Source organism: Gopherus flavomarginatus, chromosome 4 (assembly GCF_025201925.1).
Source record: "Gopherus flavomarginatus isolate rGopFla2 chromosome 4, rGopFla2.mat.asm, whole genome shotgun sequence".
NCBI classification, from domain to species: domain Eukaryota; kingdom Metazoa; phylum Chordata; order Testudines; family Testudinidae; genus Gopherus; species Gopherus flavomarginatus.
The window spans coordinates 151,846,665-151,870,463 of record NC_066620.1 but is presented as its reverse complement, the minus strand read 5'-3'; the positions used below and the strand labels follow the sequence as shown (position 1 = coordinate 151,870,463).

General features: G+C 45.6%; 2 protein-coding genes across 5 annotated transcripts in view; both read left to right on the top strand.

Moving 5' to 3' along the window:
* Positions 1-1,329: 1,329 nt before the first annotated feature.
* Positions 1,330-4,588, top strand: RIPPLY2 (ripply transcriptional repressor 2). The gene is made up of 4 exons (XM_050950199.1): positions 1,330-1,610; positions 1,797-1,872; positions 2,216-2,280; positions 4,407-4,588. Exons 1-4 carry the CDS (start codon positions 1,534-1,536, stop codon positions 4,570-4,572), a joined length of 384 nt encoding a protein of 127 aa, XP_050806156.1. The 5' UTR covers positions 1,330-1,533; the 3' UTR covers positions 4,573-4,588.
* Positions 4,589-6,947: 2,359 nt separating this feature from the next.
* Positions 6,948-23,799, top strand: part of LOC127049412 (cytochrome b5 reductase 4) — an 81,747-nt gene continuing 64,895 nt past the window's right edge. For 2 of the 4 annotated variants that reach the window (XM_050950154.1, XM_050950153.1), the window contains exons 1-2: positions 6,948-7,089; positions 9,495-9,648. In XM_050950154.1, coding sequence (XP_050806111.1) covers positions 7,015-7,089; positions 9,495-9,648 — 229 coding nt within the window. In that variant the 5' untranslated portion in view covers positions 6,948-7,014. Of the gene's footprint in view, positions 7,090-9,093; positions 9,219-9,494; positions 9,649-18,414; positions 18,539-23,799 lie in introns of those variants that run through there. The other 2 variants (XM_050950155.1, XM_050950156.1) reach the window with 2 other exon arrangements.

The following is a 23,799-nucleotide window of genomic DNA, read 5'->3' as shown; positions in this document are numbered from 1 at the left end:
AAAGAGTGCAGACATGCCTCTTGGTTGTGTCATTGAGTATATTCCATTATTTTGGGGGCTATGTGCTCCAGTCAGCTAGGCTGACCCAATATTGAAAGGAATGCATGCTATACCCTTTCAAAGGTGGCAAAACTGCTGTTGCAGCATGTACTCCCAGACCCATGAGGAACTGTGAGTTCCTGCTGTTTGAATCCCCCAAAAGTGTTATTATATTACTGGCTTTTCTGTTATGCTCATTGGTTGCAGCATCTGAACACATAACACACAGACACAATATTGAATGCAGCCTCACAACACCCTGTGAAGCAGGGAAATTATGTGGATTGTAGTTTGAAAGTCTGGCCACTTAGTACCATGTGCTGTTACCTTTTTCAAAGATATTTGTAGCTGTGCATTGAAATAAAGCATCATTGCCATATGAAAGAGAATGAATCAATGGTCTGGATGCATGCAGTGCTTTGGGGATGGCGGTTGGGCGGGATATATCCTATAATTTAAGAAACTCCCATAAATTAAAAGAATTATTGATATCCAATGGGGGAATATATAAAGTGCAAAATATTTTCTTTCCCTTGGTTAAGAAGGTAAATATTCACTAATAACAGTGAAGTGCAGTAGGATTGTACCACAATGCAAAGCCTTTCTCACTGGACATTTCACTTTCTTCACCATCACTATGTGAAGTTCCTTTGTCTGCCTCTCAGCACTGTGTACTGCCCTTGAAATGGTCAAAATTCAATTTTAAAAAGTATATTTTTTACAAAGCTACACTGTGGCTAGATAAGATTGCATGCTGGAAGTTTGCATGTGAGAGCTGCTTTGAAAGGGATAGCTGTTAATAAAAATAAATTAATACATAAAGTAAATCAAATCATGACAGGTGAAATATTTTATATATCAGAGACTTGTAGAAGAGATAGCATTTGATATAATTTCTAAGTATGTTTTCTTATGAAGGGAATAAATAAATACAATTTTAAAGGCCTCCTTTTTCATTTTATGTTCCTTTATTTTTGCTGAGGCAGCATGGACTAGATCCTAGTCAAGCATACAAGTATTTTTGCCCCAGAAGTGGTGGGTATTTTATTCCCCTCAGTGGTAGCAGCTAGGATAGTGCTTCAGTGCTTGTCGACACCAACCCTTATTGCAAAAAGTACACGAAACTGGGAGAGTCACTTAGTCTTTCCCACACTCGCCATTTCACAGCCCAGAAGCGTGTTTTGTTTTTTTTTCATGAGAGCAGCCGTGTCTGTTCAAGTGTGATTAACACTGACTTGCCAAATCTCTCCCTGGGCCATTTGGGATTTGCACGCGTCCACGCTCCTTGTTTAGCCTGATGCGCCTTCACGCGTAGCCTTTTTGTTTATCTGACTAACAAATAAAAGGGAGGGGGTGGACTCGTAAATAGTTATTAGCCGAGGACTATAAAAGCCCTTCAGCCTCGGGCTAGCGGGAGAACTGGTCTACTTCAGGATCATCATCGGCAAAGCAGCACCACTCCCTCGTCCGGATCCTGTGCTGTAGCGGCGGAGCATGGAGAGCGCATACATCCGCTGCTGCCCTTCACTTCAGGGGTTTAGCTCCCGGAGATGCTCCAAAGGACAACACGGGTATCCGCACTTCCTCCAGCTCAGCGAACCCACTGCGCCTTCCTTCCAGCAGATCAATTGCACTTGTGATCAGAGCTTGGTTTCCCCATGCCTCTTCCACCCATCGCGCTGTGGAAACTGAGCAGCCAGTCTAGGGTTAGGTGAGTGTTCATCTCTACTTAACAGGCTGTTTCCTTGATTCTGCAGGGCCGGGGAATTCTGGAGGCCTTGGATCCCTACCCAAAGAGATGCAGAGAGACAGCTGAGAAGAAATCAAAGTGTGGTAAGTGTCTCAAATCTGCCAATAATACTGTCCTGGCAGGGAGATGGAGAGGACCAAGCAGGTTTTCTTCCATTTGACACGTTCAGGGTACCCTGCAGGTCTGTGACTTAAAAAAAAAAAAAATTAACCCCCCCCCAAAGCAACAAACTATCAATCTCCCAAACAAGGTCTGTTTGGAACATAATCTGTGCAGCAGTAGTGAAGGGCATTTCTGAGTTTAAATGGCAATGTGTAGTTTAATAAACCAAGAATATTGAATACTATAGTAAATTAACCTGTACAGTTTGCCAGGTTATATTTAATACCTGTGGAGTAAGTTGTCTCCTCTTTTTTTAATTCCTAGCTGTATAGTCCATATGGGATGACAGAAGCTTCAGGAAAACTTACCCAATATACACATCCAGTTAGGTAAGTTGCTATTCAAGGAATAACAGGCTCTCTAGTAACCCTCCTGATAATTAGTTTTACAGCTGTCATAATTCTGAAGCAGATTTTATGGCCTTTAGTCTCCACTCATATCACCAAATGTATCTGTGGTTGTATGTACATTGGCTGGATGGATGTACATCAGACAGAAACCAGTTGAGCAAAGAGTACAGCAGCCTTTTCCAGAAACATGTTGTACATTATAGCCCCTGTCCAGCAAAGCACTTAAGTACCTGCTTACTTTTAAACAGTGTGAGTAGTCCTATTGATATCAATGAAAGTACTCGAATGTTTAAAGGTATGCAGGTGCTTAAGTGCTTTGCTGGATTGTGGCCTACCAAAATAAATGTTAAAAACTATCATAGTAATAATATCTTGCATTTATAAAGCTGCTTTTATTCCAGAGGGTCCAAAGGCATTTTACAGTTTTCAAACAGAACTCTCCTCACCCATCCCTGAGGTGGAACTTGACAGCTGTTTGATAGCACACACCACTAACAGCTCAGGTCAGGAAGTAAAGAAGATTACTATAGCTGAAGCTGTAAGGGATCGATCTGTTGCATGTAATGAGAGCTAGTAATTATGATATCCAGGTGATTTAGGAAGGTGGCATGAAATTGCACAAATTAATATTTTAGGTAGGACACAAAGTGCTCACAGACTTACGCCCTGATACTGTACACACTTGAGTAATTATATTGACCTCAGTGGGACTACTTGCATGCAAGCGTGTGTGAGAGTCTCTGCAGGATTGTTGCTTTACACACTAAAAGGGAAAAGGAAATGTGATACTATTTGAGTGAAAAAGATATGATGTTCTGAAGCAAGATGTAGCCTAGTATAATTTATTTACAACTGACTTAGAAAGTATTTTTGAATAAGTAAATAAACCTCCTCTTATATCTTTAATTTGTTGCTGTTTATGGATGATATGTAACCAGTGTTATGAATCATTGCACAGGGAAATATATTAAATGGTGCTAGTGACAAAGTGGTTAGTGTCCATTTATCTTTGGAAACTTGTCTCATTTCTTTGCCTTTTAAATTCACCTCCCATTTTTGTTTACAATTTGTTGTTATGATTAGTTGACAGTGTAAATCATATTAGTTGGATGTCCCTGCCAATAAGGTAGAAAAAAGTCTACATCATTGGTGTTTATAATCTGTGGGCACAATATGTGAGATCAGTTTGAAAAACTAGACGTACCAGATATGAGTTGCATGTAGTCTATAAGTGGGAAGAAAATATAGGTTTTAGTTTCATCTTGAGAAATTACTCTTGCTCTGAATGCTTTCTTTCAACTCTGTTTTATTTTAAATGTTTATAAACTTTGTTATATTTTCAAAAATTAAAAACTGTCCACATACTGTACATGCATAATAATGCACTGTAAATAATATACCATATACAAAGCAAACCAATATAGCTCTCAACTGATATTTAAATTATATGATTCGCTTTTTCTCCATCTTTGCAAACAACATGTGATATACTCTGGTGTAAATCAATATCTCTGTAGTTGGTGAAGTCACACAAGTGTAAACCTGGTATGAGAGGAAAATCAGACCTAGTAATTTTTTTATTTTAGATTAAAACTATTGAGTTATATGGTAAATTCCATGGGCCTGATTCTCTTCTTACAACAGATTTGCACCTTTTGTAACACCAATAACTTCAGTAAAATTGATCCTGATTCTCACTGGTGTGAGAGGAGACTATAGCCTTTAATAACAAAGCAATCCACATAATTCCTTTGGACCACATTGCAGAACTTCAGTTAATTAGGTAGCATGGAGGCTGAGTTACAGAAATGGATCTCAGGATTCAGGTTAGTTTTTGATGCTACATTTTGTACGGTAGTATATTTGAAGCTTCTATTGGATCTATATTTTTGACAAATTTTAAATTTCAAAATACCTATCAGATCTTCAGATAAAAGAACTTTTCTAGTGCTGACTCAGAAAATGATACTTGTGTAGGTTGGGGGGAAGAGTTGGTGTCTGTTAGAAACACGGAAGACTTTCCTGTCCCCGGAGGCTGACAGACAAGAAACACAAAGGATAATCTCTAACAATAATAGATACACAACATTGTATATTTGTTTCAGACTATTTTGGCCCAAGTCAAGGTGCTATGATTACTTATATCGAGAAGCTGAAGCACTTCTGAAAAACTTCCCAGTTCAAGCCACAATTTCCTTTTATGAAGACTCAGATAGTGAAGATGACAATGCTGAACTGGAGCAAGATTCGGGAATAGAATCTGATTGCTAACTATATGGAGTGCTAATACCACCTCTAAAATTTTTTAATTTAAACTTGATGTAAAAATGTATCATAGTATTTTTAAAGATAATTTATTTGAATGTAAGTTATTAGTAATAAAATTGAAATATTTTGTACATGTTATAGTACATTTGTCTGCCTTTTCTAGTCTAAGGATTGGTTTTGCTTTTAGGGGACAAAAGGAACAAATTTGAATTTCTTAAAACAGCTGAATTTATTATTCTCACGAAGCCTGACACATTTAATATATTAGAGTTCTAGCTCCTATACTTTGTACTCCATAACTGACACATTCCCAAATTGCAATTTTAAAACAAGTTGCCTGATTATTCTTTCCTTTACACCAGTGTTATGATCATGTGACTCTATTGACTTCACTAGTGTAAAAATGGTGCAACTGTGTGGAAAAACAGGCCCAGTACAGTGACTACATAATGAAAAGTTTTCTTTATAGCTTAAGTAAAGCATATCAAGTAATTAATCTGGAACAAATATTCTTAGCCCTGGTCTACACTGGCGGGGGGGTGGGAGGGATCAATCTACATTATGCAACTTCAGCTATGTGAGTAATGTAGCTGAAGTTGATGTACTTAGAGTGGCTTACAGTGGTGTCTTCACCGCGATGAGTTGACTGCTGCCGCTCCCCTGCGGCACTCGAGTACAGGAGTTGATGGGAGAGTGCTTGGGGGTTGATTTATCGCGTCTAGCCTAGATGCAATAGATAAATCAATCCCCACTGGATGATGAAATGAAGTGCATACACGTGCATGGAAACAGACAGTTTAAAAGAAAAAGACATTTTTTCAGTGTAAACATGAGGAACCAAATTGCACTGTCAGTCAGAACCATGAAACTGGGGACAGAATTTAGGCTTGAGCACTGAATCATGCTCTCAGATACATGGGCTTATATTGCTGGATATAGTATAAAAATAGTTACTGATCATGCATGTAAATCAGATAACAGCACAAAGTAAGGAGTAAAATTGTGCTCTTACTGACTAATAGGGTTCCACTGCTACAGCTAGAAGTAGAATTTGGCCTGACATACAGTAATACATTCCTGCAAATGTGAAGACAGCAGTAAATTAATGTAATTTATAGTCAAATAACCATTTGGGGTCCAAGTCTGCCACCTGCACTCATGAGCAGTACTGTGCTCAGTCAGTATTCCCCCTGAAATTACTCGAGTAAGGTACAACACAGTGCAATGATAGCAGAATCAGACACTTGATTACATTTTTTTTTTTTTTTTTTTACACAACTGGTCCATTCTCTCCATTTCAAAACCCTTCAACGTGTGACCTGGCTGTGACTGCCTGAATTTGAAAGAGAACCTGAAACAATAAATATGAGATCTGAACTACCCCACTGATTTCAGTGTATGCTAATTCAGATGTCAATCATGATACCTCATCCCTTAACATTAACAACTGTATTGTTCATCTAAGCATGTAGGAAAGGAATATTCTATAAGACAAGATTGCATAGCTCTGTGCGGGAGTTGGGTGTGATTAGTTTAACTTTCTTTCTTTCAAGAGTTTGGGAAACTGTCAAGCCTATTAGCAGACACACTGTTCTTTCTATGTTTTATACAGTACAAGGTCACTTGAAAAGTTACAATGCCTAATTGTGGACCTTAAAATTTGATTCGAGGCAGAATGTCTTTGCATCATGCTCAGGTTTTCTCTCTCTTCCAGATCAATGTAAATAGCTCTTTTCTTCTACCTCTTCAAGGATATACAAGCTTACCTTTCTTATGACATCTCACTCGTGATAATATTTTAATAACATTTTACACTTATAGGGCACTTCCACTCTGAGGATTTCAAGCACTTTACAAACAGTACTGCATTAAACCTCAAAATACTCTTTGGAGACCGGGAGGGGAGGGGGGGCGCGCATTCCAGTGAGATGTGCAAGGGAGGTCTTGGCCACTTTTAGCCGATTCCGGGGGCTGTTTTACAAGAGCCGGGGGCGGGGCCACCTGAGTCAGTGGTGTCCCGACAAAAAGGTATCCGGGGACCGGCGCACCCAGGCCCAGTGCCAGGGTGAAAGGCGCATCAAGGCACAATTCAATGGGGGGAGGGTGTAGGTGAGCGGGCCGCAGCGCAGCACCCGCAGCGGGGCGGCACGTGGAAGTTGTGCCCCACGGCACAGCGCGGCTGGGGAGGAGACGGTCTCGCGCGGGCGGGGGGAGTAGTAACGGCAACTCCCGCCCCTCTCTGCGGCCGCCGCGCGGGCCTGTTTCGCGCTGCCCCGGCCCCGGCTGAGAGTGGCGGGCGCGGCTCTGGAGGGAGGCGGGGTCGCTCCCCAGGCTCCTGGGCGGGCTCTGCCCCCCGCGCTTGCGCAGTTCACGCGCGGCCAGGCCGAGCCTGGGAGCGATACGGGGGTTCGTGCGCCGGGCGACCGCGGAGCGGAGCGGGGCAGGATGCTGAACGTCCCGGCTCAGGCCTTTCCCGCGTCCGGCTCCCAGCAGCGGGCGGCCGCGGGGGGGCGCAGCAAGGTACGGGGCTGGGGGGCTGGCCCCGTCTCTCCCGGCGGGGGCGGGGCGCTGCCTGTTCCGGGGCTGCCGCCGCAGGCGGGTGTCGCTCGGCTCTGCCCGGGGGGGGCCCACAGCAGCCGGGCAGGGAGCAGACGAGCGGCGCCGGGACGCTGTGTGGACCCGAGCCGGGCCCGCAGTAGTGGGCAGCGGCGGCTGTCACCCCGGGGGCCTGGAGGCAGCCCTGGGCGGGTTGCTCCCCTGCCTCGTGTTCGGAACCCGCTGCGTCCCCACACCAAGCCCCTGGGGATCGGGCATCTCTCGTCTGTTCACATGCTTCACTTGCGTTGCGCATAGTGGGGACAGCGTGCGGAGTGCGGATCAGTTCCTTTGAGGCAGAGCTGGAGTGCAGCGTTAAGTGTCAGGGACGGGCAAGAACAGCTCCAGAATTTCCAAAAGGAAAGTGGCGCGTATGGGTGTGCAGTAAGGAAAACCTCTGCTTAATGAAACGTGGTATAATTGGTCTAGGGGACTCATTGCCAGAAGATATCAATTCCATCAGTATAGCAGGATTTGGCATCTTATACATAATGAAGGCAGTCCACAATTACACTGTTGTATTTTTAATAATTTTATACAGTTAAAGGCTCTATCTCCTTGTGCTTCATGGCCAAAGCTAAGGAGGACACTTACCCTATGGGCTGACTATCTTATAATTGCCCATTTGAAGGTACTTGCACTTTCCTTCGAAGCATCTGGTACTGGCAACTGTCAGCAATAGAATGCAGGACTAAATAGATCGCCAGTCTGATGGCAATTCCAGTGTTAACCGTAACCCATATGTATTATTTCCTGTTAATTTTCTTTATTAAATCTAAACTTACGTGTAGTATTTATCAATAAAATTATATAAATTATATACAATTATCTTCTGGAATTTCATGACTTAATTTTTTTACTTTAATGTTGTGCTAATGCTTTTTTTTCTTGTTTAATTTTATGTAGTTGGCAAGTATTGGTGGAACCATTGTACTGGGTGCTGTTTGAACATTCAAGAACATGCATTCACTGGCTGTTAAGAGCTTATGCTTGCTTGTTGCATTTTTGTTTCAAATCTGTTACACTCTAATAATAGCAAAGTAGTAGGAAGGACATGAGTGGCAGCGATAAGATCAGATTGCTACATAGGTTAGGTATCTGCACAGCTTATATGGTTCCAGATAATCTGATTTCTCTTTAGAGAAAGAGGACAGTTACCAGTTCCTTGTTAGACTTTCTAGGTTATCTCAGTATTTATAAAGCATAGCTCTTCTGCTGATGTTAACTTCACATTTTGCAGCTCAAACTCTGCATGAGGATGTTTATATCCAATAAAGCTCTTCTGTTTAGGTTCCCAAATACGGTGGGCCTGGCTTTCAAAAGCCCAGAGGACACTTGGCTCCTGTTGCCTTCAATAGGAGCAGGATGTGTTCAGCATTTTTAAAATAAGGCTCAATTTATTTAGGAGCCTAACTTATAGGCATCTGCTGTGTGAAAATTTTGACCATGTCAAATTTAAATTCTAATTTCCTATGCAATATTCTCCAGTCCTCCCTTTTTCTTCATATTCTCTTCTGTACACTCATGTGCTTTTTCACTTTGTTTGCCATATGCAAGGCTTGAAAATTTGATCATTGGTTTAAACCTGCTAGGCACAGATTAGTATTAAAGGTGTTAAAGATCAGTGCCCAGGAGAGAGGCCATCCTCACCTCCAACTTTTGGGAAAGGGAAGGTCCTGCTAGGATGGTATTCCTGGTTCTTTTTGGTCAGTCAATGACCGGTGAACTTAGAGATGTGTTTTCTTTGGGTGCTTGAAGAGATAGATACACCTATTCCTCCTCTATTCTTGAGCCTCCTAGCTGCTACGCAGTTTGGTGGAGATTCCTCTATCTGATGTGAAGGGTGTGTTTGTAATACTCTCTCTCCCTAAATTGTATTCAGGACTCCCTTCTTTCTGTGAGTAGCTCTATTTCTTTTGCTATTCATAGACTTCCCAGGCAGCAGCAGAATTAAACTAGTGTGACTCTTCACTACTGCAGTGAAGATTTGGTGTCTGCAGTCCAGTTTGTTGGCAAATATCCTCCCAGTGGGTGCTAATGTGGACAATTGAAGGGTAAGAATTGAAAGGGCAAGGAGAGAGTGGAGAATGCCACTTGCCTCAAGTGGGTAGGTAGCTGTCCTAAGTAGTTTCGCTTTGGTCCAGGGGGTTCTCAATAGCAGTAGAGAAAATAAACAAGAGTGTCATCACTCTATCTGTACCCTCTTTTAAAAACAAAACAAAATAGTCTTTTGAACGTGCACTTTTCCAATAAAAGGTATTACCTCACCCACTTTGTCTCACACTTTTCCTTTAGTATTTTACAATGTTAGCATATATTTTACTTTTTAGGTCCCTTTAAAACCAGGCAGAAGTCTTATGGATTGGATTCGACTAACTAAAAGTGGAAAAGACTTAACTGGATTGAAAGGACGATTAACTGAAGTGACTGAAGAAGAGCTTGCTAAACACAGTAAAAAAGATGATTGCTGGATATGTATAAGAGGTGGGTTATTTACCCAAAAAATACATATAGACAGAATTTCTTCTCATTCATAAATTGGTAGTTTCTTCTCCTTCATAAGTTGGTAGTTTGGGCATGTTTTACAACTTAGGCCAAATCCACTTTTGGCATAAGTGGCTATAGCTCTGTTTAAGTTAAATTGTGTAAGCCAGGAGTGAAATCTGATTTTTAGTGCACAGATTACAGGGATACCCATTTACCTTATTCCCTCTTCTGCCCACTAACCCTAAATCCATTATAGATTTTTTCCTCAAAGGAAGACATTAAAAAGGTGCCTCCAAAACTAGAACTGCAGCTGTGGTAAATGCTCATGTTGTCAACTGTGACTTGCAAATTGTGAACCCTGGAAGTTGCTTCTTACAGAGCTAATGCATGTTGTGTAGCTGAGCTTCTTGGAGGAGGTGTGCAGCTTGAACGGCAGTATCAGAATGCTTTGTGCTTATGAAACTATAAAGCCTCCCTGGCTCTTGACGGGGTGTGGTCAGATATTCCCTTGCGATAACGTGACGGGTTGGATCACAGAAACCCCCTTTGGGACTGCCACCTGATGTGCCGAGACTGCCTCTGAGCCTGTTTTCCCTGGCACCTTGAGACTTCAGAACCTTGCCTAGTTTGAGCCAGACACGCTAGTCTGCTACAGGCACAGACCCAGGTCTGAACCACGTCCCCCAAAAACTGTAGGCTTAACTGAAAACAGCTTAAGAAGTGTTCCTGTCTCCAACACTCAGGTACCCAGCTCTCAGTGGGGTCCAAACCCCAAATAAATCCATTTTACCCTGTATAAAGCTTATACAGGATAAATAAATAAATTGTTCACCCTCTATAACGCTGACAAAGAGAGATGCACAGTTGTTCTCCTGCCTGGTATTAATACATACTTTGGGTTAATTAATAAGTAAAAGTGATTTTATTAAATACAAAAGGGAGATTTAAGTTGTTCCAAGTAATAACAGCCAGAACAAAGTGAATTACCAAGCAAAATAAAATAAAACACGCAAGTCTAATACTAATACAGTAAGAAAATGATTACAGATGAAATCTCACCATCACAGATGTTCCAATAAGCTTCTGTTACAGACTAGCCTCCTCCTAGTCTGGGTCTAGTAGTCACTCACACCCCTGCAGTTATTGTCCTTTGTTCCAGTTTCTTTCAGGTATCTTTGGGGATGGAGAGGCTATCTCTTGATCCAGCTGAAGACCAAATGGAGGGGTCTCCCAGGGGCATAAATAGACTTGCCTTTGTTGGTGGAGACCCCCTCCTCTCTCCTATGCATAACTCAGCTGCAAGCTGGAGTTTTGGAGTCACATAGGCAAGTCACATGTCCATGTATGACTCAGAACTTTACAGGTGGCAGCCATTGTTCACAAGCTACCTTCAACATCCCAGCTAGACTTCTTATGTGGATTGGAGCCTTCCAGGGTTCCATTGTCCCATAAGTGTTTCTTGATTGGGCACTTAACTTGCAAATTCTTTTCTTAAGAAGCTGACCAAATGCCTTACTAAGGCTACTTAAAATCAAACAAGTATACAGACAATATTCATAACTTCGAATACAAAAATGATACATGCATACAAATAGGATGAATATATTCAATAGATTATAACCTTTACAGAGAGATGTTACATGGCATATGTAGCATAAAACATTCCAGTTATGTCATATATACATTCATAAGCATATTTCCATAAAGCGTTATGGGGTGCAACATCACAAAAGTTTTAGTAAGATTTAGCGTGTGCTTGCTTTCAACTCAGCCATCCTGGTGAAGTGAGACCATGTCTCTTCCTAGGTCAGTCTATGCTAGCTGGTCTCTTGAATGTTGGAGTGTTTGTCACTATACTTTGGAATACCCCACTTGGTGGGTGTTTTGTATGGAAATCTTTTTCTCCACCTTTGCTTCCCTCTAAAGCATTCACACAGAGCTGAGCATATTTTAGTCCTGTCATATATTTGTATATTAAAATGACAGAATACAGTTTCTTACATGGGATCAAACTAAAACCAATATGAAACAACAAGATCAATATAAAAAAGTTGGTAAAAGTATGAAAGGCCATGGCTACACTAGAGAGTTGCAGTGCTGGTGAGGGGTTACAGCGCTGCAACTTAGGATGTGGCCACACCTGCAAAGCACGGCCAGCGCTGCAACTCCCTGGTTGCAGCGCTGGCTGTACACCCGGTCGAGCCTCGGGTGTAGCAATTCCAGCGCTGGTGATCCAGCACTGGTCAGCAAGTGTGGACGCGCACCAGCGCTTTTATTGACCTCCGGGGTATAAGGAGGTATCCCAGCATACCTTGGAAGCCTCTCTGGTAATCATGCACACTTCACTGCCCTGGGCTCAGCTGACCCCTCCTTTAAATGCCCCGGGAATTTTAAAAATCCCCTTCCTGTTTGCTCAGCCAGGTGTGGAGTGCAATCAATCATTCAATCAATCAGCGACCATGCCTCCACGCCCCAAACGAGCCCCAGCATGGAACAATTCCGAGCTGCAGGACCTCATCAGTGTTTGGGGTGAGGAAGCTGTGCAAGCACAGCTGCGCTCCAGAAGGAGAAATTATGATATCACAGTCCTTGCTGAGAAGGGGCCATGAACGGGACGCGTTGCAGTGCAGGGTCAAAATTAAAGAGCTGAGGAGTGCTTACTGCAAAGCCCCTGAGGGAAATCGCCACTCAGGAGCTGCCCCCACAACCTGCCGTTTTTACAAGGAGCTGGATGCCATACTTGGGTGTGACCCCACTGCCAATCCGAGGACCACGATGGAGAGTTCAAAGCAGGGAGAAGTGGGGGAGGGTGTAGAGGAAGCCGAGAGTGAGGCTTCTGGCGTGGAGGGAGACACCCTGGAGTCCCAGGAGGCATGCAGCCAGGAGCTCTTCTCAAGCCAGGAGGAGGCTAGCCAGTCGCAGCAGCTGGAAGTTGCTGGTGAGGAAGAAACTGAGGAGCATGCTCGGGGTAAGCAGATTTTTATGTTTTGGGAGAGGAGGGTTTGGGTTATGGCTGCCTGCATGCATGCCTAAACGTGGAATAGCCCATTGATTTGCTCTATCACGTCTCTGTAATCTGCCTCGGTAATCTCTTGAAAAGTTGCAGCCAGAGCGTGCGCAATTTGCTTTCTCAAGTTTATCGGGAGAGCCACCGTGGTCCTTGTCCCGGTCAGGCTAACTCGTCCGATCCACTGTGCAGCGAGGGGTGGGGGGACCATGGCTGCACACAGGCAAGCTGCATAGGAGCCAGGGCGGAATCCACATTGCTGTAGAAGACCCTCCCTCTCTTCCCAGGTAACACGCAGCAGTGATATATCTGGCAGTAGGAAACCCTGTTGAGAATTTAGGGATACTTGAGTGCAGGGCGCCAGGTTCGTGGTCCCCCCCCAGCCCCGCGGTGCGTTCTGGTCTCCCCACCCCCTTCCAGCACGTAGCCAGCCCCGCGGTGCGCTCTGGTCTCTTCCCCCCCCCCCCGTTCCCAGCATGTACCCAGCCCCGCGGTGCGCTCCGGTCTCTCCCCCCCCTTCCCAGCAGGCAGCCAGCCCCGCGGTGCGCTCCGGTCTCCTCCCCCTCCCCCCCACCGTTCCCAGCACGTAGCCAGCCCTGCGGTGCGCTCCGGTCTCTCCCCCCCCCTTCCCAGCAGGCAGCCAGCCCCGCGGTGCGCTCCGGTCTCCCCCCCCCCCGTTCCCAGCACGTAGCCAGCCCCACGGTGCGCTCCGGTCTCTCCCCCCCCCCTTCCCAGCACGTAGCCAGCCCCGCGGTGCCCTCCGGTTTTTCCCCCCCCTTCCCAGCAGGCAGCCAGCCCCGCGGTGCCCTCCGGTCTTCCCCCCCCCCCTTCCCAGCAGGCAGCCAGCACAGCTGTGCGTTCCCCCCCCCCCACCAGCAGGCCGGCAGTTACGCGGACCGCCCCCCCCGCCAGCAGCTCGCCACCTTCCTGTTCACTACTGTCCCCTGTGCAGGACACTAGCTACCTCCTGTACCCAGTGCAGATAAACCCAGTGACCCATCGGTCAATTACCCCTCCCAGGTGCAGTCGGGGCAGAAACACTCACCCCATTGCTCGCCATGCCTTCGCTTCCCTGGCCTCTCTGTGTTATGTTAGGTATGTGGGAAGGATGCTACAAAAAGTCTAAAAACTCCTTCACTGTGTGATAAACAATGTAGCCTCTGTGTATTACATGTTTCTATCTATGTTTTTTTTAGTGACCTTGACTAATGCAGCCGGATCACCGGCCTCACGTCGCTTGCAGAACTTGAGAAAAAATCCGCGAAAATCAAAAGAAGAATTGATCAAAGCAGTTATGATTCACTACAACAGAGAAAGTAGGAAGACGCAGGAATGGAGAGAGAAAATGTATGAGTGGAGGCAAACAGAAAGCAGGAGAAAGGAATTGGCTACCAAAAAAACCTCAAAGCAGATGATAAGCCTCCTGGCTCACCAAACTGAGTCTTTCGAGTCTCTCGTAGCCATGCAGGCAGATCTGTACCGTGGTAACCCACACCCCTCCCAAAGCTCTCTTTCTTGTTCCCCAGTATTTGCACAAAACACCTTTCTCCAGCAGCCAGTTTCTTATTACCCCCAGCTGCCCCCAAACCTGTACGATCACCTACCAGCCCTGATAACTATAATTCTTACCCTGTGCACTCCACCCCCGTTACCCTGCAGCATAGTAATCCTGAAGTGCAGCAGACATTGAACAGTAATCCAAACAGGACATATTCAAACCTCTGAATGTACAGTCCACCACCCTAACCCCCCTGGCCTTTTATGTACTGTACTTTGAATAAAGGATTGTATGGCTTTTACAATACGTTTTATTATTGCAGGAAGTGGTAAATATTGTACCCCAAGGTAGAAAGGAGCACAGCAAAGGCACCAAACATTACTGTTGGCTCTCAGCATCAAATTGCTCCCTTAAGGCGTCCCTAATCCTTGAAGCCCTTTCCTGGGCCTCTCTAGTAGCCCTGCTCTCTGGCTGTGCAAATTCATCCTCTAGGCGTCGAACCTCGGAGGTCCATTCCTCACTGAATCTTTCACCCTTCCCTTCACAAATATTATGGAGGGTACAGCACGCGGATATAACAGCGGAGATGCTGCTTTCCCCCAAATCTAGCTTCCCATAAAGACACCTCCAGCGGGCTTTCAAACGGCCAAAAGCACACTCCACAGTCGTTCTGCACCGGCTCAGCCTGTAGTTGAACCGGTCCTTGCTCCTGTCAAGCTTCCCTGTATATGGTTTCATGAGCCATGGCATTAAGGGGTAAGCGGGGTCTCCAAGGATCACAGTGGGCATTTCGACGTCCCCTACTGTGATCTTGCGGTCTGGGAAAAAAGTCCCGGCCCTCAGCCTCCTGAACAGGGCACTGTTCCGAAAGATGCGTGCATCGTGCACCTTTCCAGGCCATCCTGAGTAAATGTCAGTGAAACGCCCACGGTGATCCACAAGCGCTTGCAGAACCACGGAGAAATACCCCTTGCGATTAACGTACTCTGATGCCAGGTGGGGTGGTGACAGAATAGGAATATGCGTCCCATCTATTGCCCCTCCACAGTTAGGGAAACCCATTTCTGCAAAGCCATCCACAATGTCCTGCACGTTCCCCAGAGTCACAGTTCTTCTTAGCAGGGTGCGATTAATGGCTGTGCAAACTTGCATCAGCACCATTCCAACGGTGGACTTTCCCACTCCAAACTGGTTCGCCACCGATCGGTAGCTGTCTGGAGTTGCCAGCTTCCAGATTGCAATAGCCACCCGCTTCTCCACTGGCAGGGCAGCTCTCAATCTCGTGTCCCTGCGCCGCAGGGTAGGGGCGAGCTCAGCACACAGTGCCATGAAAGTGGCTTTTCTCATCCGAAAGTTCTGCAGCCACTGCTCGTCATCCCAGGCTTGCGGGACGATGTGATCCCACCACTCAGTGCTGGTTTCCCGAGCCCAAAGGCGCCGTTCCACGGTGCTGAGCACGTCTGTTACTGCCACAAGCAATTGAGTGTCTTGAGCGTCAGGCGTTTCAATATCATCGTCTGACTCCTCACTGTCACTTTGCAGCTGAAGGAATAGCTCCACTGCCATGCGTGATGTTCTGGCAACATTCATCAGCAAGGTCCTCAGCAGCTCAGGCTCCATTTGTAACAGAAATCTCAGAAATCGCGCTGCAGACTCACAATGCCGCCAAACTGCTCGGAATGTGTAGCAAAGCACCACGGGGCGTTGGAACAGGAAGCGGAAAGACCCGCACACTTCCTTCCCCTTCCCACAAGCCACAGCGCCAAAATGGGACGAGGTGCTCTGTGGGATAGCTGCCCACAATGCACCACTCCCAACAGCGCTGCAAGTGCTGCAAATGTGGCCACACTGCAGCGCTGGTAGCTGTCAGTGTGGCCACACTGCAGCGCTGGCCCTACACAGCTGTACGAACACAGCTGTAACTACCAACGCTGCAAAACTGTAAGTGTAGCCATGGCCAAAGTCCAAAAGTTGACATGCAGAAAATCTTTACCTTGTCAGAATTCAAAAAACACTAACAGATGAAAGAGCATTAGTAATAACTTTTAATATTGTCTTTAAATTATTTTTGACTTACATGATATTCTAAGGGAGAAGTAAGCAGGTGTGTAAGCACATATTTGTATCCTTATGTCTTCAATATAATAATGCAAATTACAGTTGTTTACATTTAGCTGTAGCAGATGTCTGTGGTAACTAATCTTTTAAAATGACTTCTACTGAATCTTAAATCAAACATTCAAGTAAAAGCACCTCATCTTTCTTTAGCCTTGTAGTAATTAAAATAAATGTATTGTGAAAACCAAAGCTCTTGGTATAAGCAGTGTTCTTTTGGATATTTGATTGATGGTATGCAGCTCAGTGATTAGTTGAGAATAGCATATTGAGCACGTAGTTGTTTGTTTGTATTTCTTTTCCTAACCATTTTTCTCCAAAACTGGCAAAACGTATGTTTGCAGACAGTTCAGTAATTCTTTATAGACCTCAATCTTCATAAACTCATTTAACATAAGTGTGATGTGGGGCAGCAGTGCCTTCATAGAAATACCTGTAGTCCCTTACTTTCTGGGCTAGAAGAGGTGGAATTGTCCTGTGGTAAAGCACTACTTCCTTGAGAAGAAGAGAAAAAGTGCTTTGTCACAAAATGGACTTTTTTGACTCTTTAAGGAGTAGCTTTGATATACTCTGAATGGAGTTTATGCCATTCAAAAGTTGGTTTGGAACAAAACAGAACAGTTTACTGCCACATGCTTGATCTTTGAAATACTTGCAAAAGTATAGTGGTAGTATAGTCAAAAGAAAGCTTGAGCACCATGGTATCGTCTGCATCTCAAGCTTCTTCCAGAAAGAACCTCTTCCTGTAGTCAATCCAAAACACAACTGCAAAATCTTTCTTTCCTGCTGTTCTGACAATCCTTTCCCATTCTGGCTTCCCTTCTCCCGAGCTGCTGGGGTTCGGGGCTTCAGCCCCCAGGCTCTATTCCGCTTCCAGTTTCAGCCTCGAGGGGCGGGGGGCACACCAGGGCTCCCCATGGCTCTGCTCCTGGTTTCAGTGGGGGGATGCTGTGTCTCAGGCTTTAGCTATGGAGGAACGCTGATTGAAACCAGTGCCCCCCCTAGTTAAAGCCCTAACGCCCCCCACCCCTGCCCCCCATAGGGCTGAAGCCAGGAACAGCACCTCAGGGCTGAAGCCCCAGCACCCTGCGGGGCTGAAGCTAGGAATGGAGCTGCAGGGCTGATGCCCTGAGCCCCAGTGCTCCCCACAGTGCTCCTGAGGGTTAGAAGCCCCAAGGCCCCCTGCAGCTGAAGCTTTGAGCCCCCGAGGCAGCACAGTGTTTGCTGGGTTAGTGTTCTGGTTTTGTTTTTGTTTTGTCTCCACTGCTGCCTGATTACTTTCAGGTCCACCTGGTTAAGGCAGTGATTTAGTCATGGCTATTTTTAGTAAAAGTCATGGACAGGTCACGGGCAATAAACAAAAATTCACAGCCCGTGACCTGTCCATGACTTTTACTATACAGCATATCCCTGACTAAATCTTAGTTGGGTGGGGGGGGCACGGCTGTGGAGGGTCAGGTGGCCTCTGCTTGGGGGAGGATGCAGAGGGGCTGCTGCTTTGAGGGGGCAGGAGCCACCGAGCAGCGGCTGCTCTGGCTGCCCCTGGGGCCGCTCACCTACCGCTGCTCCCGCAGCCCCCGGGACTGCTGCTCAGGTGGTTCCTGGGGCCAGCCACACCTGCTGCTGCTCTGTCAGTCCCTGGGGCGAGCTTCCCAGAGGATCCTGAGCAGTAGTCGGTGCGGTTGGCTGCGGGGTCGCTCCAGCAACAGCCGGTGTGGCTGTCCCTGGGGCCACCTGAGCAGCTCGGGCAGCCCTGGGATCAGCCACAGCAGCCGGGGCAGAAGTCACGGAGGTTGTAGAAAGTCACAGAATCTGCGACCTCCATGACAGACACGGAGCCCTACACGTGGTGTCCGGTTGACTGATAAGTCCATAACTCTGGTGTTCGGATCTTTGAGGTTATACTGTATTTGTTTGGCACACTTCACCTGTGTAGCATATTCTACTCAAGGACTATAAAATATTTAAAGTTATGAAAGTCCCTGAAGCTGTAACCTCATCTCTTAAGTACATCCATGATTCGTAAGAACTTTGTACTAGTACTGTATATCTCATACACTGTTTTGGGTTTTTCATGTATGATCATATGGGCCTAATCAAAGCCCACTGAAGTGAATGGGGGTCTTTCTTTTGTTTTCTGTAGGCCTTGGATCAGGCTCACGTGCATAAGAAGAGACCATTCCAGCATAAGTGATGACAGGAAATAGAATGAAGAACAGAGCGATAGAAGGACACAGAGAAATGGAGGCCTGGAAAGAGCATAGGAAGTGAGACAGGAAAAGAATGACGATGTAGTCTGTGGCAAAAATACAAAGAGCTTTGAGAGGATGGATAAAGCACATAGACTTGCTACCAAAGAGGAAGAATGCTAAATAGATTTGGGGAAGGAGTGTGTGTGGAGGGGGGTAGGGAGAGGTATCAGTGGAGGAGGGAAGTTGAGAATCGGTGTTGACAGTAGTGGAATTGTCAATTCAGATGGATTGAGAGGAAAGGCGGACTTTAGTGTTTGATTCTCATTGAGATGGAAGTTGGACATGCATATGCAGAATCTTGTAAGACAAATATGAAATTGAATGTGGGGGGCAAACTTGGGGCTCAGTGGTATTTTCGGGAGTCTGTCAAGCTGAATGTAGCAGCAGCATCTAGCTCAGGGGTCGGCAGCCTTTCAGAAGTGGTGTGCCGAGTCTTCATTTATTCACTCTAATTTAAGGTTTTGTGTGCCAGTAATACATTTTAACCTTTTTAGAAGGCCTCTTTCTAGAAGTCTTTAATATATAACTAAACTGTTTTTGTATGTAAAATAAATAAGGTTTCAAAATGCTTAGAAGCTTCACTTAAAATTAAATTAAAATGCAGAGCCCCCTCGACCGGTGGCCAGGACCTGGGCAGTGTGAGTGCGACTGAAAATCAGCTCGCATGCCACCTTCGGCACACGTGCCATAGGTTGCCTACCCGAATCTAGCTCATAATAATAATGTCCTAATAATCTGGGTTTTCACTGACTAAATGTCCTCCTCGTATGTAGTGTTCACTACTGCACAGAAGATGGTGTAGTTAGCAAACCCAGCAGAAAAATCATCTTTTGTAAACTTGCAAATATCAAGATGTACGTTCTGCAGTTTCATTGTTCACCTGTTTCACTTTTATCAGTTTTCTTATGCTTATTGAATTTATAATTTTATCAAACTATCCATAGGCAGCATTCTGTTTTTCTGTATCTGTTTTATGCAAGAAGCATCCACTGTATGCAGACCTCTTGACATATTGTCACTGAAATTGATGGTAAAAGCAAAACAAAGTATAAAATACTAAACACTGTGAATAGTAATATGATTGGTACTTGAGGGAGGAAACTTTTCCCCCCTCAACATACACTGATTTGCACACAGCAGAAGAAATGTAATTTAAGTTAGGAACCAGTAATACGGGCATGTGTACTTAATACTTTATAATATTTTGCTTTTATATATAGCCTTCCGTCCAAGGATTGCAAGTCATTTTACACATACTCAATTAACTAAACCTTAGCATCTTTGTAAAATGAGTATACTCATTCTGTGGGCTTGTCTACACTGGCAGATTTCTGCACAGTAAAGCAGCTTTTTGCCCTCAAACGGCAGATGTGTACACACTGCCAAGCCACTTTGTGCACAGAAACTCCTCAGTTGCAGTGCTGCAAAAAACCACTTGGATGAGAGTCATAAGGCTATTTGCGCAGAGGCTCCAGCGCTCTATTGCAAGTGATTGCTTTCTTTGCTGTAATTGGCCTCCGGAACTGTCCCATAATGCCTCAAGTGGCCACTCTGCTCATTGTTTTGAACTCAGCTGCTCTGGAGAGATGTGCCCCTCCCCTTTCAAAGCACCAGTTCTGGCAGCTGCATGCTGTGCTGATCTGCTCCGGGACACAAAACAAACCATTAATGTGGTATGCTCCTGCTGTTGAACACAGAGGCAGGTGTGTGTGTGAGAGAGACGGAGAGAGAGAGATTGCTGTGCAGAGAGCCCAGGGAGGGAGGCAGGTGCTGATGTTGGGGTTTCCCCCACCCCCTGCCTCAGGACTGGTTGCTTCTTGCCGCTGTCTGAACTTACAAGACAGCCTGCTGACACACTCTCTGTCCCCCAAAACACACTGTCTCTCTCCTCTCCATACACACACACACTCCCTGTCTCACACACTCTCCTCTCTGCCAGCTCCTTTTCAACTGAAGTGGAATGTAGTAGGATGCCCATGGAACAATGGGATTGGGAAACCTGCGTCATGTGATGCTGTGCCTTACCCATAAGGCATTGCAAACCCTTCCCAAAGCACTCTGCGGGCCGGTTGCACAGTGTGATAGCTACTACAATGCCTTTCTGTCTTTGCTGTTGCAAGAGCTGCTAATGTGGATGTGCTCCAGCGTCACAGGGAGCACAGTGTGAAACACGCAACAGAGTTTTAATTCCAGTGTTTTAATAAAGGTAGTATAACTTGTGGTGTAGAATCTTGCCACTGTAGATGTACCCTGTAGATATGAGAAGCTGGCACAGAAGTTTGTGACTTACTTATGATCACACAGTGAATCAGTGGTAGATTTTGACAACAATAGATAGAGCCCTGTGTGGATAGCGATTTATATCCACACTATTCGTGGAACCTCAGGGCTTTTCTGGGAATCACAGCAGCGAAAGGAGCAGAACGTGGGGCTGCCGCTCCTCTGGTGCTGCTGTACCACCCCTAGCCCCACCCCCAGCCCTGCCCTCCTCCCTTCCATGCAGCTGTCTGTCTCGCCTGTCTGGGGGCGTGCGCACCGCTTGCACACACTAGCATGATCTAGGACAGCAGCCGGTGAGCATGGTGCCTGCACCAGTGGGTAGGGACTAGAGGCGGTACAGCCATGCTGGAGCAGTTGCGGGCATGGGGCGCTGGCTCCTGGGAATGGCAGCCCCACGTTCTGCCCCTTTCACCGCTGCAGTTCCCGGGAGAGTCCTGCGGTTCCACAAATTCCCATTTATATCTGCAGATATAAATTTGTATCCATGCAGGGCTCTTTAACATATCTACTGTTTGGGTTGTGAGCCATTAAGATTAATATTCTCCATTCTTTGAATTAATAATATGTGCAAATCACAATTTTTATTCAATATATGCTAGAATAGGTTAAGAATGTATGGCGTGACCTATCTTTGGCTATTCTTTGTTAGTTTATCTTTCCATTCTAAGGTTTATATTATAGGCTTAAAGGTTACATGGGTGTTTCTATGCTAAAGGATCATTTTCAGATGGGGTTAAACTTTCTCAAACTACACCACAAGTTATACCACCTTTATTAAAACAGGCAGAAATTGTGGAAAAACAACATCGCTTGCCTCATAACCTAAGTCGTGCAGAACGCAATGCCATCCACAGCCTCAGAAACCACCCTGACATTATCATCAAAGAGGCTGATAAAGGAGGTGCTGTTGTCGTCATGAACAGGTCTGACTACCAAAAAGAGGCCGCCAGACAACTCTCCAATACCAAATTCTACAGGCCACTTCCCTCAGATCCCACTGAGGAATACACTAAGAAACTGCAACATCTACTCAGGACACTCCCTACACTAACACCGAAACAAATCAACATACCCTCAGAGCCCCGACCAGGGTTATTCTATCTACTACCCAAGATCCACAAACCTGGAAATCCTGGATGCCCCATCATCTCGGACATTGGCACTCTCACTGAAGGACTATCTGGATATGTGGACTCTCTACTCAGACCTTATGCCATCAGCACTCCCAGCTATCTCTGTGACACCACTGATTTCCTGAGGAAACTACAATGCATTGGTGACCTTCCAGAAAACACCATCCTAGCCACCATGGACGTAGAGGCTCTCTACACAAACATCCCACACACAGGTGGAATACAAGCTGTCAGGAACAGTATCTCTGATGATACTACAGCACAACTGGCTGCTGAGCTCTGTGCCTTTATCCTCACACACAACTATTTCAAATTTGATGACAATATATATCTCCAGATCAGTGGCACCGCTATGGGCACCCGCATGGCCCCACAATATGCCAATATTTTTATGGCCAACCTGGAACAACGATAACTCGGCTCTCATCCACTCACGCCCCTTCTCTACCTGCGCTACATTGATGACATCTTCATCATCTGGACCCATGGGAAGGAGACTCTGGAAAAATTCCACCACGATTTCAACAGCTTCCACTCTACCATCAACCTCAGCCTGGACCAATCTACACGGGAGGTCCACTTCCTGGACACCACGGTGCAAATAAGTGATGGTCACATTAACACCACCCTATACCAAAAACCTACCAACCGCTATGCCTACCTTCATGCCTCCAGCTTCCATCCCGGGCACATCACACGATCCATTGTCTATAGCCAGGCACTGAGGTACAATCGCATCTGCTCTAACCCCTCAGACAGAGACCAACACCTACAAAATCTCCACCAAGCATTCTCAAAACTACAATACCCACACGAGGAAATAAGGAAACAGATCAGCAGAGCCAGACGTGTACCCAAAAGCCTCCTACTGCAAGACAAACCCAAGAAAGAAACCAACAGGACTCCACTGGCCATCACATACAGTCCCCAGCTAAAACCCCTCCAACGCATCATCAGGGATCTACAACCCATCCTGGACAACGATCTCACACTTTCACAGGCCTTGGGTGGCAGGCCAGTCCTCGCCCACAGGCAACCTGCCAACCTGAAACATATTCTCACCAGTAACTGCACACCGCACCATAGTAACTCTAGCTTAGGAACCAATCCATGCAACAAACCTCGATGCCAGCTCTGCCCACATATCTACACCAGTGACACCATCACAGGACCTAACTAGATCAGCCATACCATCACCGGTTCATTCACCTGCACATTCACCAATGTAATATACGCCATCATATGCCAGCAATGCCCCTCTGCTATGTACATTAGCCAAATTGGACAGTCACTACGGAAAAGGATAAATGGACACAAATCAGATATTAGGAATGGCAATATACAAAAACCTGTAGGAGAACACTTCAACCTCCCTGGCCACACTATAGCAGACCTTAAGGTGGCCATCCTGCAACAAAAAGCCTTCAGGACCAGACTTTAAAGAGAAACTGCTGAGCTTCAGTTCATCTGCAAATTTGACGCCATCAGCTCAGGATTAAACAAAGACTGTGAATGGCTTGCCAACTACAAAACCAGTTTCTCCTCCCTTGGTTTTAACACCTCAACTGCTAGAACAGGGCTTCATCCTCCCTGATTGAACTAACCTCATTATCTCTAGCTTGCCTGCATATATATACCTGCCCCTGGAAATTTCCACTCCATGCATGTGACGAAGTGGGTATTCACCCACGAAAGCTCATGTTCCAAAACGTCTGTTAGTCTATAAGGTGCCACAGGATTCTTTGCTGCTTTTACAGATCCGGACTAACACGGCTACCCCTCTGATACTTTCTCAAACTGTATCTTTCAGGTGTAAATCTTGGAAATGAATGGGCTAAAAATGGTTAAGTTTTTGAGGACAAG

What these genes read in the sequence shown, in the direction of transcription:
- RIPPLY2 (XM_050950199.1), top strand. Translation starts at nt 1,534, where the DNA reads ATGGAGAGCGCATACATCCGCTGCTGCCCTTCACTTCAGGGGTTTAGC. An exon ending in TGCTCCAAAGGACAACACGG is followed by an intron (nt 1,611 to 1,796) that starts GTATCCGCACTT and finishes TTGATTCTGCAG; the next exon opens with GGCCGGGGAATTCTGGAGGC. An exon ending in CAATATACACATCCAGTTAG is followed by an intron (nt 2,281 to 4,406) that starts GTAAGTTGCTAT and finishes TATTTGTTTCAG; the next exon opens with ACTATTTTGGCCCAAGTCAA.